Source organism: Mustelus asterias, unplaced genomic scaffold (genome assembly GCF_964213995.1).
Source record: "Mustelus asterias unplaced genomic scaffold, sMusAst1.hap1.1 HAP1_SCAFFOLD_1124, whole genome shotgun sequence".
Classification (NCBI taxonomy): Eukaryota; Metazoa; Chordata; class Chondrichthyes; order Carcharhiniformes; family Triakidae; genus Mustelus; species Mustelus asterias.
In genome coordinates this window covers 342-16,461 of record NW_027591069.1, presented here as the reverse complement: position 1 = coordinate 16,461, position 16,120 = coordinate 342, and the positions used below count along the sequence as shown (strand labels likewise).

At 49.3% G+C, this 16,120-nt stretch overlaps 1 protein-coding gene across 1 annotated transcript in view; it reads left to right on the top strand.

Moving 5' to 3' along the window:
- LOC144487910 (regulation of nuclear pre-mRNA domain-containing protein 2-like) overlaps positions 1-15,632 on the top strand; it is a gene marked incomplete at its 3' end in the record, with an annotated part of 79,564 nt that extends 63,932 nt beyond the window's left edge. Inside the window, exons 5-8 of the mRNA XM_078205958.1 lie at positions 353-405; positions 5,325-5,451; positions 10,952-11,127; positions 15,344-15,632. Coding sequence (XP_078062084.1) covers positions 353-405; positions 5,325-5,451; positions 10,952-11,127; positions 15,344-15,632 — 645 coding nt within the window. The remainder of the gene's footprint in view (positions 1-352; positions 406-5,324; positions 5,452-10,951; positions 11,128-15,343) is intronic.
- Positions 15,633-16,120: the final 488 nt, after the last annotated feature.

Below are 16,120 nucleotides of genomic sequence, written 5' to 3'. Positions count from 1 at the left end.
CACTCACCTGAGGAAGGAGCAGCGCTCGGAAAGCTCGTGATTCCGACTAAACCTGATTGACAGAGCAGTGATGGAGCCATGCGTCCAGGGACTGAGCTATTGAGGACGATTCTCAGCTCGGAGGCAGACCTGCCGCCATCTATCCGTTGTTGTTTTGTTTTTGTGGGGGGTGTTTTGCATTGTGACGCTGCGATTCTGTCTTTTGGGGTTGCGAGAGGCTGGTCAGTAAAGGTAAAGACTTGTGATGTATCTGACCTGCCCGCTGTCCGGCTCTGCGGAAACCCAGGCAGGATGGGGCGCTGGCGGGATCGCTGTCCACACTGCTGATTGCATCTTTCTTTCCTTTTTGCAGTGAGTAGCAAGGCCCGGATCGTGGTCAAATCCAAGATACTCGCTGAATTCAGGGTGAGTGTTTTCGCGTTTCGTTTCCCTCTTTTTTTTCTTAAAAAAATGACCACCTCGCCCTGGGGTACGGTTCCCACGGACACACTTGCCCTCCAATGCCGTACGGCAGTGACCACTCCCAAGCGTGCCAACCCTAGGCAGCCAGTGCCAGTGTTGGACCATGAGAGGCATCACGCGTGTGAACCCTAACCCTGTCCTCCCCACGTGTTCACCTTTACTGGCCGCATAATGGTTCAGAGGGGTCAGAGTGACTCTACTTTTCCCCCTGGGGTGTTTGATGCCCAGTGGTATTATCGCTAGACTATTAATCCAGAAACTCAGCTAATGGTCTGGGGGACCCCGGGTTCGAATCCCGGCACGGCAGATGGTGGAATTGGAATTCAATTGAAAAATATCTGGAATTAAGAATCTACTGATGACCCATTGTCGGAAAAACCCATCTGGTTCTCTTTAGGGAAGGAAATCTGCCGTCCTTACCCCGGTCTGGCCTACTTGTGACTCCAGAGCCACAGCAATGTGGTTGACTCTCAACTGCCCTCCAAGGGCAACTAGGGATGGGCAATAAATGCCGGCCCAGCGACACCCATGTCCCATGAAAGAAAAACACAATTCCCTAATTGTCCTTGAACCGAGTGATTTGCCTGGCCTTTTCAGAGGAGCAATTAAGAGTCAACTACCTTGCCGTGGATCTCTGGTCACGTAGGCCAGACTAGGTTAAGGACGGCTAATTTCCTTCCCATTAGCGAACCAGATGGGTTTCTCCGACAATCGAGTGAACCAGATGGGACCTTCCGACAGTCGACGATAGATGTCACGGTCACTGAGACTCGCTCTCAATCCCAGATTTATTAATTGGATTTAAATTCCACCAGCCGCCATGGTGGGGTTTGAATCCGTCTCCCCCAGGGCATCAGCCTGGCTCTCTGGATTGCTATCCTGGTGACATTACCACGAGGCCACCATCTCCCCCTTAATTTTCTTGAATAATTGTCCCCTTCTGTAGTCCTGGGATGGAGAGATTGATTTATAATATCCTTGCCACCATTCAGCCGCAGGTCAGCTAGCTCAACGCAGGCCAAAGGTGGAACATAGGATTATCCTGGTCTGTGTATGCCCGTGTATCTCCCTGAATGGCGCAACTATTCACGCGGCTACGTACCTTTAACATGACTTGCAAAAGGACTTGTTCATTTTCGTTTGTCTTGGTCGACTAGAACACTGAAGGGATTGAGGAAAAGCGGCCTCCACCTCGATATTGTTACCATCCTCGCCCAGACCCTGGGATGTGGATGGGGAGGAGGTCCAGTCAGGGACCGCTGATGCTTCGTGTAATGGAAGGGTGTGATTAAAGCCACCTGTCTTTGGAATAAACCCACATGATTCCACGGGATTCGAACGCTGCAAAAATACTATTTAACTGCACAAACTTGGGGCGGCACAGTGGTTAGCACTGCTGCCTCACAGCGTCAGGGGCCCCGGGTTCGATTCCCGGCTTCGAGTGACTGTGTGGTGACAGCACGTGTCTGCATGGGTTTCCTCCCACAGTCCGAAAGATGTGCAGGTCAGGTGGATTAGCCGTGCTAAATTGCCCCTTGGTGTCATGGGGATTGGCAGGGTAAATATGTGGGGTTTCAGAGATAGGGCTTGGATGGGATTGTTGTCAGTTTGATGGGCCAAACGGCCGCCTCCTGCACTGTTGGGATTCTATGAACTTAGAAAAGTAAAATATGTACAAGATATATCTACTCTAACATTCAGAGTGTAGCGGGATCCCCTTTTTAACTCCACTGGGCTTATTTTAGGTTTGGTTCTCTGTTACCCAAACCCCACCAATGCCCGAGTGATTCTCTCTCTCGCCGATGGAACAACGGCCACCTTGCGCCTACTTCACTAGAGTATCGCTCCCAAGAGAGAGAAAAGGAAACTGCTGCCTATCCACTACCTGGCAGCCTTTCCTGAGTGGGCGGTTTCGAAGCGCCCAGGGTACCCTCAGTTCTAGACTCCGGAATTATGGTAAGGGATATTTAATATTGTGACTTGGTCAGAGATCGTTGGTGAGAAATTGAAAAGATCAAAACGGACTCCAATGGAAGTCAAAGATATCTATATATTTGTGTGTCAAGATCACCAAACACTAGGAAAACAACACACAATGCCTTATGCTCTATAAGACTATAGCTATGGAAGGAATACTAAAACGGACACAACGAGAATGCTTACTTTACACAAGTTTACCAGTGTCTTAAACTATGAAAGGTGCATGCAAAAGCCCCCCCCCCCCCTTTCCCCAAAGCCTCATCCACTATGATGATCTCGGGAACTTTGCGAATTACCGGAGGGTACTCACAATCTTAGTTTAAATTGCTCAGTGGGCTTCGGGCTGCGTGCTGGAGACGAACGAGAGGCAGCAACAGGAGAAGAGAGTGGAGAGTGCTGCCATGCTGGTCCGAAGAGAAAAGAGAGAGGGACCAGAGCTTGCTTGTCCCTTTTTAAAACCTGAACCAGTGATTCTCTCACACAAAAACAGTTTCTGATCATTGATAGTTTCGATTGACTGGGACAAAAGGGCCGGAACTGTCGGGACCGCCCTTAATTGACATTTTAATGTCTTTTAAATGTTCTCTGAGTCATCCTGATTGGAATCCCATCAGCGAGCTGAGTCATTGATGTTGTCTGTGGATGGAATGATCTCTGTTCTCATTGTCTCGCTGCTGGGCTATTTACTCCTTGTCTGCTGGTCATGGTTTCTCCTTTGTTTCCTGTTGATTAGATTATCCCTGTCTCGACCTTCTCGTTATTCCCAGCCTCTTGCATATTCATGTGGCTGTAAAGGTTCCTGACAGCCAGTCGGCCATTTTCCTTATCCCTGGGTTTTTTAATCATGGAGGATTTGCTCTAAAACTTACAAGAGTATGGGATACATATGAATTAACAGGCAAACTGTGGTCGGACACACCACACTATAGAATAAATGACAGTTGCAACCAAGACTGGGTCCATGGATTTCTCATTCAACCGTTGTCTTTCTCACCAGGGTTTCCAATCTCCACCTTTTGAGGATTTATATATTTGGAATTCTCTCCAAAAGTCACTACAGCTCCCAAAGGGGTACCTTCCTTCACCCCAAGAGCCCACAGCGTGGAGACAATCTGCCAACTAATTTGACTGAGCTGGAACCCCCTCTCTACCTGTGTCCCTGCCTCGTCCGTGGCACCTCTTGGCTGCCCCCTCTTCCCCGTTCCCCCAAAGCTGACCGCCTGTCGACAGCTGACCCAGAGCATCTCTCTCGCCTTCTCCTGACCCCCTTGAAGTTGATCATTGACCTGCTCTTTGACCCTTGACCTGACGTGGGGCACACTCACACTGGGTTCTACCTTCGTTACTGGTCAGGGCGCACCGTAACCGCACTGGGATATGCTGTCCCTTTAATGCTACAATGTCTTAGACATTAGAATTTTAACACACACACAAACATATTTGAGTTCGTAACACAAGGAACACATTCTTTAAAAAAAGTTATGTGTAGAAATTAAGAATAAATTTCATGTGTTTAAATCCCCTCGATCACGGGAAAGCACATTTAGAATAGGATAGACTCCCTATGGTGGATGAGGAGGCCATTCGGCCCATCAAGCCTGCACTGACACAAATCCCACCCAGACCCTATCTCCGTAACCCCAACACATTTACCCCACTAATCTCCCTGACACTGAGGGGCAATTTAGCATGGCCAGTCCACCTAACCTGCACATCTTTGGCCACTAAGGGACAATTTAGCATGGCCAATCCACCTAACCTGCACATCTTTGGCCACTAAGGGACAATTTAGCATGGCCAATCCACCTAACCTGCACATCTTTGGCCACTAAGGGACAATTTAGCATGGCCAATCCGCCTAACCTGCACATCCTTGGCCACTAAGGGACAATTTAGCATGGCCAATCCCCCTAACCTACACATCTTTGGACACTAAGGGGCAATTTAGCATGGCCAATCCCCCATACCACATCTTTGGACACTAAGGGGCAATTTAGCATGGCCAATCTCCCTAACCTGGACATCTTTGGACACTAAGGGACAATTTAGCATGGCCAATCTACCTAACCTGGACATCTTTGGCCACTGAGGGGCAATTTAGCATGGCCAATCCACCTAACCTGCACATCTTTGGACACTAAGGGACAATTTAGCATGGTCAATCCACCTAACCCGCACATCTTTGGACTGTGGGAGGAAACCGGAGCACCCGGAGGAAACCCACGCAGACACGGGGAGAACGTGCAGACTCCACACAGTGACCCAAGCTGGGAATCGAACCCGGGTTCCTGGCGCTGTGAGGTAGCAGTGTTAACCACTGTCCTGCCTGGAAACTTCATGTGCCAACTAGTTCAGAGTAAAAGGTGATCAAAGTAGATTTTGGATGCCGTCAAACCGTAGCAACATTCTCCAATTAATCATTGACTCATTGAGAGTACTCTGGAGGTTTTCCGTAAGCAGTCACTGTGCCCACCTTCGTGTCGTAACGACCTCCCCTCGGGCAGGGAAGAGAGCAGGCAGGGCTTTGGCCTAATGCCTCCTCTGAAAGGGGGCCCCTCCTACAGGGCAGAGTACTAGCACAGAGTGAGTCTGTCAGGATTGTGAGGCTGAAGGCTGGAGTGGGGTTTGAACCCACGACCAGAAATGTGAGTGCTGCCACTGAGCCTTGGCCGGGGAGGGGGCGGGGGAAACTCGGTGCCTCCTTTTGTCAGCCGTGTACATTTATTATTGCAGTCTCTATTCTGATGTACTCCACCGTGCTGTCACGCCGCAGTATTTAGCGTGCGTTGCAGTGTGCCTTGCTTGTTAAACGGTGGGACTGGTTCTGGGAGTCAGCAGGAAGCAGAAGCTGACCTTTCCCCCTCTTCACTTTCCCACTGCAGCCGCAGGCACTGATAGATCAGCTGGGGTCCTACAAGCAAGCCGAGGACGAGCGGGAGTTCAAGGAGAAACAGCTTGGGAGCCTCCGCGTGGATGTCTGCAGCACAGAGACGTTGAAACGATTGAAAGGTAGAGCGCAGAACTGATTGGATTTGATTTATTATTGTCACATGTATTAACATACAGTGAAAAGTATTGTTTCTTGCGCGCTATACAGACAAAGCATACCGTTCATAGAATACATAGATTTGATTTATTATTGTCACATGTATTAACATACAGTGAAAAGTATTGTTTCTTGCGCGCTATACAGACAAAGCATACCGTTCATAGAATACATAGATTTGATTTATTATTGTCCCATGTATTAACATACAGTGAAAAGTATTGTTTCTTGCGCGCTATACAGACAAAGCATACCGTTCATAGAATACATAGATTTGATTTATTATTGTCCCATGTATTAACATACAGTAAAAAGTATTGTTTCTTGCGCGCTATACAGACAAAGCATACCGTTCATAGAATACATAGATTTGATTTATTATTGTCCCATGTATTGGGATACAGTGAAAAGTATTGTTTCTTGCGCGCTATACAGACAAAGCATACCGTTCATAGAGAAGGAAAGGAGAGGGTGCAGAATGCAGTGTTCCAGTCATAGCTAGGGTGTAGAGAAAGATCAACTTAATGCGAGGTAGGTCCATTCAAAAGTCTGACGGCAGCAGGGAAGAAGCTGTTCTTGAGTCGGTCGGTACGTGACCTCAGACTTTTGTATCTTTTTCCCGACGGAAGAAGGTGGAAGAGAGAATGTCCGGGGTGCGTGGGGCTCCTTGATTATGTTGGCTGATTTTGATTTGACTTATTATTGTCACATGTATTGGGATACAGTGAAAAGTATTGTTTCTTGCGTGCTGTACAGACAAAGCATACCGTTCATAGAGAAGGAAAGGAGAGGGTGCAGAATGTAGTGTTACAGTCGTAGCGAGGGTGTAGAGAAAGATCAACTTAATGCGAGGTAGGTCCATTCAAAAGTCTGACGGCAGCAGGGAAGAAGCTGTTCTTGAGTCGGTTGGTACGTGACCTCAGACTTTGTATAAAGTTTAAAGCTTATTTTTTATTAGTCGCAAGTAAGGCTTACATTAACACTGCGATGAAGCTACTGTGAAAATCCCCTAGTCGCCACACACTCCGGTGCCTGTTCGGGGTTCACTGAGGGAGAATTTAGCACAGCTAATGCACCCTAACTAGCACGTCTTTCAGACTGGGAGGAAATCCATGTAGACATGGGGAGAACGTGCAGACTCCACACAGACAGTGACCCAAGCTGGGAATCGAACCCGGGTCCCTGGCGCTGTGAGGCAGCACTGCTAACCCACTGTGCCGCCCCTTTTATATATCTTTTTCCCGACGGAGGAAGGTGGAAGAGAGCATGTCCGGGGTGCGTGGGGTCCTTAATTATGCCGGCTGCTTTTCCCGAGGGAATGGATGGGAGGCTGGTTTGCGTGATGGATTGGGCTACATTCACGACCTTTTGTAGTTCCTTGCGGTCTTGGGCAGAGCAGGAGCCCCAGACCAAGCTGTGATACAACCAGAAAGGATGCTTTCTATGGGGCATCTGTAAAAGTTGGTGAGAGTCGCAGCCAAATTTTGTTAGTCTTCTGAGAAAGTAGAGGCGTTGGTGGGGCTTTCTTAACTATAGTGTCGGCATGGGGGGGACCAGGACAGGTTGTTGGTGATCTGGAGGCCTCGAAACTTCACACTCTCGACCCTTTCTACTTCGTCCCTGCTGATGTAGAAATTTGCTACCAAATAAACCTGTTGGACTTTAACCTGGTGTTGTGAGACTTCTTGATGTAGAAAGGGGCATGTTAATGTGTAGCCGGCAGTCCAGTGAACCTTGAGGACGGATGGCACACCTGTGTGTGCCTTTTATTAAGCAAATTAGTATACCGTGCGCCGTCTCCCCATGGCATTGTCTGCTGTGTGGGTTATGGTGCGACCCAGTGGCTGAAACCCGCAATTACAGTGGCACTGAGACCTGGAGAGGAATTGCAGTTAACAAAAGGTGAACCATGAAACTTGCAAAGTGATGCACAGCCACCAGCGCACGCCTGAAGTGAAGTCGCTGTTATAGTGACAGGAGTCACGGGCTTAGTAACAGAACCGTAGCAAAGCTACAGCGCGGATGGAGGTCATTCGGCCCATTTTGACCCTGCCAGCCCAAGGGTGCCCTTCCGCATCCCATCATCTTGTACCTGATCCTGTATCTTACAGCACCTTAAGAGTTTAAGGTCTCTGCCTCCACCACCAACTCATGGCAGCGAATTCCAGACACCCACCACCCTCTGCGTAAAAAAAAAAAGTTCTTCCTCGTGTCCCCTCTACACCTACTGCCACTTGGATCTACGTGCCTTGGTTCCAGAATCCTCCGCCAAGGGAAGCAACTTCATTCTGTCCACTCTACCTCTTCCTCTCATATGTTTGTGCACAATACACAGTAATGATATACTGAGGCAGCACAGTGGGTTGGCACTGCTGCCTCACAGCTCCAGGGACCCGGGTTCGATTCCCAGCCTCGGGTCACTGTCTGTGTGGAGTCTGCACGTTCTCCCCGTATCTGCGTGGGTTTCCTCCGGGTGCTCCGGTTTCCTCCCACAGTCTGAAAGACGTGCTGGTTAGGGTGCACTGGCTGTGCTAAATTGCCTCTTAGTGTCCAAAGATGTGTAGGTTAGGTGGATTGGCCATGCTAAATTGCCCCTTAGTGTCAGGGGATTAACAGGGCAAATGTGAGGTTACGGGGATAGGGTCTGGGTGGGATTGTGGTCGGTGCAGGCTTGATGGGCCGAATGGTCTCCTCCTGCACTGTAGGATTCTATGATTCTATGCATGGTCAGAAAGCAGAACATTAACTGCAGTTTACGGATAATAAATGTGGAAATAGCAATGTTTTAAATCTAATTCTCTCATGTTACATATTTGTATAAGAGAGGGAGAGTTTTATATACTTATTTGGGATTTGTGTATTTTTTTGATTTGAACTGTTTTATTTTGATATTGTTTTGAATATATCAGAGATTTTATAACAAGCTTTTAAGTTCAAGCTAGGAGCAGGAGTAGGCCATTCGGCCCCTCGAGTCTGCACCGACAACAATCCCACCCAGGCCCGATCCCTGTAACCCCACATATTTACCCTGCGAATCCCCCTTACACTAAGGGGCAATTTAGCGCGGCCAATTCACCTAACCTATACATCTTTGGAGTGTGGGAGGAAACCGGAGCACCCGGAGGAAACCCACGCAGACACGGGGAGAACGTGCAGCCTCCACACACACACAGTGACCCGAGCCGGGAATCGAACCCGGGTCCCTGGCGCTGTGAGGCAGCAGTGCTAACCCATTGTGCCACCCTGCCATTCAATAAGATCATGGCTGATGTGATTGTGGCCTTGACTGCACACTTGTGCCAACACCCCGCCACCCAAAAACCCCTTTGACCCCCTGACTAGTTGAGAATCTGCCTACCTCCACCTCGTAAATATTCAGTCTCCCTGCTTCCACCTCTCTCTCTGGGGAAGGGAGAAAAAAATTCCTCTCATCTTCGTCTTATTTTTTTTCCCTACTTCTAGTCTCTTCCCCCACAGGGGAAACATCCTCTCAACATCCACCCTGTCAAGTCCCCTCAGGATCTGGTATGTTTCAATAACCTCTGATTCTTCTAAACTCTAATGGTTACACATCCAACCTTTCCTAATAAGATAACCCTATCCCAGGTTTTAACAGAAAAAGCGCAATTCCCCATCTGGCCTGCTCTTCTGACCCTCCAACTGGTTTCCTTACAGTAATTCTGGACTTAGAGAAGATAGGAGCAGGAGGAGGCCATTCGGCCCTTCGAGCCTGCTCCGCCATCCATCACCACCATGGTTGATCATCAACTCAATAGCCTAATCCTGCTTTCTCCCCATAACCTTTGATCCCATTCGCCCCAAGTGCTATATCCAGCCGACTCTCGAATACATTCAATGTTTTGGCATCAACTACTTCCTGTGGGAATGAATTCCACAGGCTCACCGGGTGAAGAAATGTCTCCTCACCCCCGTCCTAAATGGTCCACCCTGAATCCTCAGACTGTGACCCCTGGTTCTGGACTCCCCCCACCATCGGGAACATCCTCCCTGCATCTACCCTGTCTAGTCCTGTTAGAATTTTATAAGTTTGTATGAGATCCCCCCTCATTTGTCTGAACTCCAGCGAAAACAATCCTAACCTGGTCAATCTCTCCTCATACATCAGTCCCACCATCCCCGGAATCGGCCTGGTAAACCTTCGCTGCACTCCCTCAAGAGCAAGAACATCCTTCCCCAGAAAAGGAGACCAAAACTGCACATAATATTCTAGGTGTGGCCTCACCAAGGCCCTGTATAGTTGCAACAACACATCCCTGCTCCTGTACTCGAAACCTCTCGCAATGAAGGCCAACGTACCATTAGCCTTCTTTACCGCCTGCTGCATCTGCATGCTTACCTTCAGCGACTGGTGCACAAGGACACCCAGGTCCCGCTGCACACTGCCCTCACCCAATTTCCCCTGGTCAATTCTACAAGTTACATCTTCAAAGAATTCCAACAGATTTGTCAAGCATGATTTCCCCTTCATAAATCCATTCAAACTCTGTCTGATCCTGCCACTGCTTTCTAAATGCTCCGCTATAAAGTCCTTGATAATGGATTTGAGAATTTTCCCCCACTCCTGACGGTAAGCTTACTGGTCTATAGTTCCCTGTTTTCTCTCTATCTCCCTTTTTGAATATTGGAGCGACATTAGCTACCCTCCAATCTGCAGGGACTGTTCCAGAGTCTATAGAATCCTGGAAGATGACCACCAATGCATCCTTCTTGATCCTTCTGACCCTCCAACTGGTTTCTGACAGTAATTCTGGACTTGATCCATCAGACCTTCCAACTGGTTCCCTTACATAAGGAAATAAGATCTGTTTGCTTTCCATAAGAATTAGGCCACTCGGTCCATCGAGTCTGCTCCGCCATTCAATCATGGCTGATATTTTTCTCATCCCCAATTCTCCTGCCTTTTCCCCCATAACCCCTGATCCCCTTATTAATCAAGAATTTATCTATCTCTGTCTTAAAGACACTCAATGACCCGGCCTCCACAGCCTTCTGCGGCAAAGAGTTCCACAGATTCACCACTCTCTGGCTGAAGAAATTCCTCCTCATCTCTGTTTTAAAGGATCGTCCCTTTAGCCTGAGGTTGTTCCCTCTGGTTCCAGTTTTTCCGACTAGTGGAAACATCCTCTCCGCGTCCACTCTATCCAGGCCTCGCAGTATCCTGTAAGTTTCAATAAGATCACCCCCCCTCATCCTTCTAAACTCACAACGAGTACAGACCCAGAGACCTCAACCGTTCCTCACACGACAAGCTCTTCATTCCAGGGATCATGCTTGTGAACCTTCTAGTAATGCTGGACTTGCTGGCTCTGTATCTCCTTTGCGAATGGGAGTTTATGTTGTGTTGTTTTAACCTCACTGTCGTTGCGTGCTCTATGACTCCCACAGGGAACTTGCAAAGACCAGGCGGCTCAATCGTAGAAACAGTTCATTCTCTTTTTGTAGATCGTGCCGGGGGCAAGCGGTTTTCCAAAGACTTTGAGGAATCCAGCTCCAAGTTGGAGGATTTCTGCGCAGAGCTGGAGAGGGAGGTGAAGAAGACGCCACCACTGATCGAAGCTCTGGAAAATGCGGAGATATTTTACGAGGCTCAGTACAAGGAGGTGAAGATCGTAGCAAATGTAAGTGTCTAGTCTTTGGTTAACTCCGAGTTCTCCGCATGGGGAGGAGGCAGACCGCGTTTGTCTCCTCATTCCTTGTAAAGTGGGTCCGCTAAAAAACCTGTCCAATTATCTCTCGAGGCCATTTCCTGTCAGTTCCCTTTGTTCGTTGGTAACTCATTTGCGGCACGGTGGGTTAGCACTGTTGACTCCCAGCGCCAGGAACCCGGGTTCGATTCCCGGCTCGGGTCACTGTCTGTGCGGAGTCTGCACGTTCTCCCCCCGTGTCTGTGCGTGGGTTTCCTCCGGGTGCTCCGGTTTCCTCCCACAGTCCGAAAGACGTGCTTGTGAGGGTGCATCGGCCGTGCTAAATTCTCCCTCAGTGTTACCCGAACAGGCACCGGAGTGTGGGCGACTAGGGGATTTTCACAGTGACTTCATTGCAGTGTTAATGTAAGCCGACTTGTGAAACTAATAAATAAACCATAGTTCAATTATTTTTTAAATTCATTAGTGAATGTGGGCATCACTGGGCTGGGTCAGCATTTATTGCCCAGCCCTAATTGCCCTTGAACTGAGTGCCTTGTTCGGCATACAATGCAGAAAAGGCCCTTCGGCCCATCGAGTCTGCAGCTACAATATCTACCACTAAAGGCGCGCTCATCCCATTTTCCAGCACTTGTCCCATGTCCTTGAATGTTACGATATTTCAAGTGCTCATCCAAATATATTTTAACGGTTGTAAGGTTTCCGGTCTCCACTACCTTCCCACGCAGCGCATTCCACATTCCCGCCACCCTCTGAGTGAAAAAGCTTTTTCCCAATCCTCTGTCCCTCACCCTAAAACTATGCCCCCTCGTGATTGACCCCTCGACGAAGGGGAACATCTGCTCCAAACTCACCCTGTCCATACCCCTCGTGATCTTATGTGGAAATTAAGTTGTAATTCCAGCTATTAAGTCACAACAATTGTGGAAATTAAGTTAGCACAAACCTCTCTTGTCAAGTAATGGAAAATGCTTATTCGCAAACAAGGCCTTCCGTGAGGCCAGCGCTTGCGTACTCAGGATAAGCGACTAATCTAAACCTTATGTCAGTTTCATAAACAGTGTTTCCAGTCTTGGCTACAGGATGAAAATAAGACCCTTTCAATAATAAAATTCCAAAAACACAAAATACGGTGAACAATGACTGTTACATTTGCTGTATGAATTGGCAGAACACCCTGCAATGCTTTGCCCTGTATTGTGTTCTCACTTGTGCACAAGTCATTAAAGCTCGGAAGTCTGAGTACTCTTAGTGCCCAGTGTTGTTTGTACCCAGGTATTCGACACTTGTATACCTCAATCACACCCCCCCCTCGGCCTTCTCTGCTCCAGAAAAAACAATCCCAGCCTATCCGGTCTCTCCTTGTACCTCAGGTGCTCCATCCCAGGCAGCATCCTGGTGAATCTCCTCTGTAACCCCTCTAGTGCGATCACACCCTTCCTACAATGAGGTGACCAGAACTGCGCACAAAAAACAAACTTTCTCACTAGAAAGGTAGTGGAGGCTGGAAACCTTCCAGAGAGTAGTTGACAGACAGTTAGCCACATTGCTGTGGCTCTGGAGTCACATGTAGGCCAGACTGGGTAAGGATGGCAGATTTCCTTCCCAAAAGGGAACCAGATGGGTTTTTCCGACAATGGGTCATCAGTAGATTCTTAATTCCAGATATTGAGAGTCAACCACACTGATGTGTGACTCTGGAGTCACATGTAGGCCAGACCGGGGTAAGGACGGCAGATTTCCTTCCCTAAAGGGAACCAGATGGGTTTTTCCGACAATGGGTCATCAGTAGATTCTTAATTCCAGATTTTTATTGAATCAAAATTTCACCATCTGCCGTGGTGGGATTCGAACCCGGGTCCCCCAGAACATTACGCTGGGTTACTAGTCGAGTGAAAATATCACTCTGCCACCGCCTGCCCTTCATGCAAATGTTAGTCCTGCCTTCCTTTGCTCTGACGCAAATACTGCAGATGCTGGAAATGTGCAATAAATGCTGGAAGTAGGAAGCGGGTCAGGCAAGAGGAGAAACAAGAGTTCACGTTTCAGGCCCATGACTTTATCATCCGAACAGGGTAACGTTAAGAATATGTAAGGGTTAGAGAAGGTGAAGGGGTGGGTGAAGCGTCTTGTGTGAGGGTGGCAGGTAGGAGAGGTTTAGTTGAGTCAGGAAGGCTGCGGCAGTGCCTTATCGATGCGTGACGGGCCCTTCCTCAAGCTTATGTTGGGAGAAATACCTCGGAGGGGGGTCCAGAGGAGATTCACAAGAATGATCCCTGGAATGAAGAGCTTGTCGTATGAGGAACGGGTTGAGGACTCTGGGTCTGTACTCGATGGAGTTTAGAAGGATGAGGGGGGGGGATCTTATTGAAACTTACAGGATACTGCGAGGCCTGGATAGAGTGGACGTGGAGAGGATGTTTCCACCATAGGAAAAACTAGAACCGGAGGGCACAACCTGCGGCTAAAGGGATGATCCTTTAAAACAGAGATGAGGAGGAATTTCTTCAGCCAGAGAGTGGTGAATGTGTGCTGCTCTTTGCCGCAGAAGGCTGTGGAGGCCGGGTCATTGAGTGTCTTTAAGACAGAGATAGATGATTTCATGGTCATCAGTAGGTTCTTAATTCCAGATATTTTTTATTGAATTCAAATTCCACCATCTGCCGTGGCGGGATTCAAACCCGGGTCCCCCAGAACATTAGCTGAGTTTCTGGATTAATAGTCTAGTGATAACGCCACTAGGCCATCGCCTCCCCTTGTGTCCTTTGTAGATGGTGAACAAGCTTTGGGGAGTCAGGTGGTGAGCTAGATGCTGCGGGAATCCCAGCCTCTGACCTGCCCTTGTACCTGTCCTATTTTCTGTGCTTCTGCCTCCCTCCCGGAAACATAAAGTTCCCTTCGTCCACACCTTCCATCCTACCAGCATGAGCTGGTTGGGCCGAATGGCCTGTTTCCATGCTGTCTGTTGTGTGTTGTCGTTTGACGTGATGTTCCGTGTTGTGTTGATGCCTGACGTGATGTTCCGTGCTGTGTTGTGTGTTGACGCCTGATGTTCTGTGCTGTGTTGATGCCTGACGTGATGTTCTGTGCTGTCTGTTGTGTGTTGTTGTTTGTGATTATCCGTGCTGTCTGTTGTGTGTTGACGCCTGACGTGATGATCCGTGTTGTGTGTTCACGTCTGACGTGATGATCCATGCTGTATTGTGTGTTGACGCCTGACGTGATGCCCCGTGCTGTGTTTGTTCACGCCTGACGTGATGATCCGTGCTGTGTTGTGTGTTGACGCCTGACGCGATGATCCGTGTTGTGTTGACGCCTGACGTGATGATCCGTGCTGTGTTGTGTGTTGACGCCTGACGTGATGATCCGTGTTGTGTTGTGTGTTGACACCTGACGTGATGTTCTGTGTTGTGTGTTGACGCCTGACGTGATGTTCTGTGCTGTCTGTTGTGTGTTGGCACCTAACGTGATGATCCGTGCTGTGTTGTGTGTTGACACCTGACGTGATGATCCGTGCTGTGTTGTGTGTTGACACCTGACGTGATCCGTGTTGTGTGTTGACGCCTGATGTGATGATCCGTGTTGTGTTGTGTGTTGACGCCTGACGTGATGATCCGTGCTGTGTTGTGTGTTGACGCCTGACGTGATGATCCGTGTTGTGTTGACGCCTGACGTGATGCCCCGTGCTGTGTTGTGTGTTGATGCCTGACACGATCCCCGTGCTGTCTGTCGTGTGTTGACACCTGATATGATGCCCTGTGCTGTTGTGTGTTGACGCCTGACGTGATGTTCTGTGTTGTGTATTGACGCCTGACGTGATGTTCTGTGTTGTCTGTTGTGTGTTGACGCCTGACGTGATGTTGTGTGTTGACGCCTGACGTGATGCCCCGTGTTGTCTGTTGTGTGTTGACGCCTGACGTGATGATCCGTGTTGTGTGTTCACGCCTGATGTGATGATCCGTGCTGTGTTGTGTGTTGACGCCTGACGTGATGTTCTGTGTTGTCTGTTGTGTGTTGACGCCTGACATGATGTTCCGTGTTGACGCCTGACGTGATGCCCCGTGCTGTCTGTTGTGTGTTGACGCCTGACATGATGTTCTGTGTTGACGCCTGACGTGATGCCCCGTGCTGTCTGTTGTGTGTTGACGCCTGACGTTATCACTAATGCGAGCCACCCTTTCTCTTGCAGGCGTACAAGACATTTGCGAACAGAGTCAACAACCTGAAGAAGAAGCTGGACCAGCTGAAAACCACCCTCCCGGATCCGGATGAGTCGCCCATCCCCTCTCCCAGCATGGATGCCCCGTCGCCGACCGGCTCCGAGTCCCCCGTCCGGCCGGCCGAGGAGCCCGTGGCGGAGCCAATGAAGGTGGAAGAGAGTCCGGGCCCGCCCACGCCGGAAGCCTTGGGGGATAACTGCGACGTGGAGGACATGGAGCTCTCGGATGATGAAGCAGCCGGAGCGGCGAGCATCATAGGTACCCGGCTCGCAAAAACGGCAGCGCTGCCCCGCTCATGGAATCGCGGCACAGGCCTTTCAGGCCCAGCTATTCCGTGCTGGCCTTTATACTCCGCAGGGACCGTCTCCCTTTCCATCTGCTGCCCTCAACCACCCAGCAGCACAACTTTCCATTCTCTTTCCCCCATCATTCCTATCTAACGTCCTTTTGAAAACCTCTCACGCCATCCGTCTCAGCCACTTCCCGTGGCAGCGAGCTTTCCTTAGTCAGCGAATTACATATCTCCTTATCTCGCTGTCGACTTTATTAGTAACTATCTGGTATTTGTCCCAAGTTTGGGACTCCCTCACAAGCGGAAACGTTCTCTCCATGGGCGGCTTGGTGGTACAGTGGGTTAGCACTGCTGCCTCACAGCGCCAGGGACCTGGGTTCGATTCCCGGCTCGGGTCACTGTCTGTGTGGAGTCTGCACGTTCTCCCCGTGTCTGCGTGGGTTTCCTCCGGGTG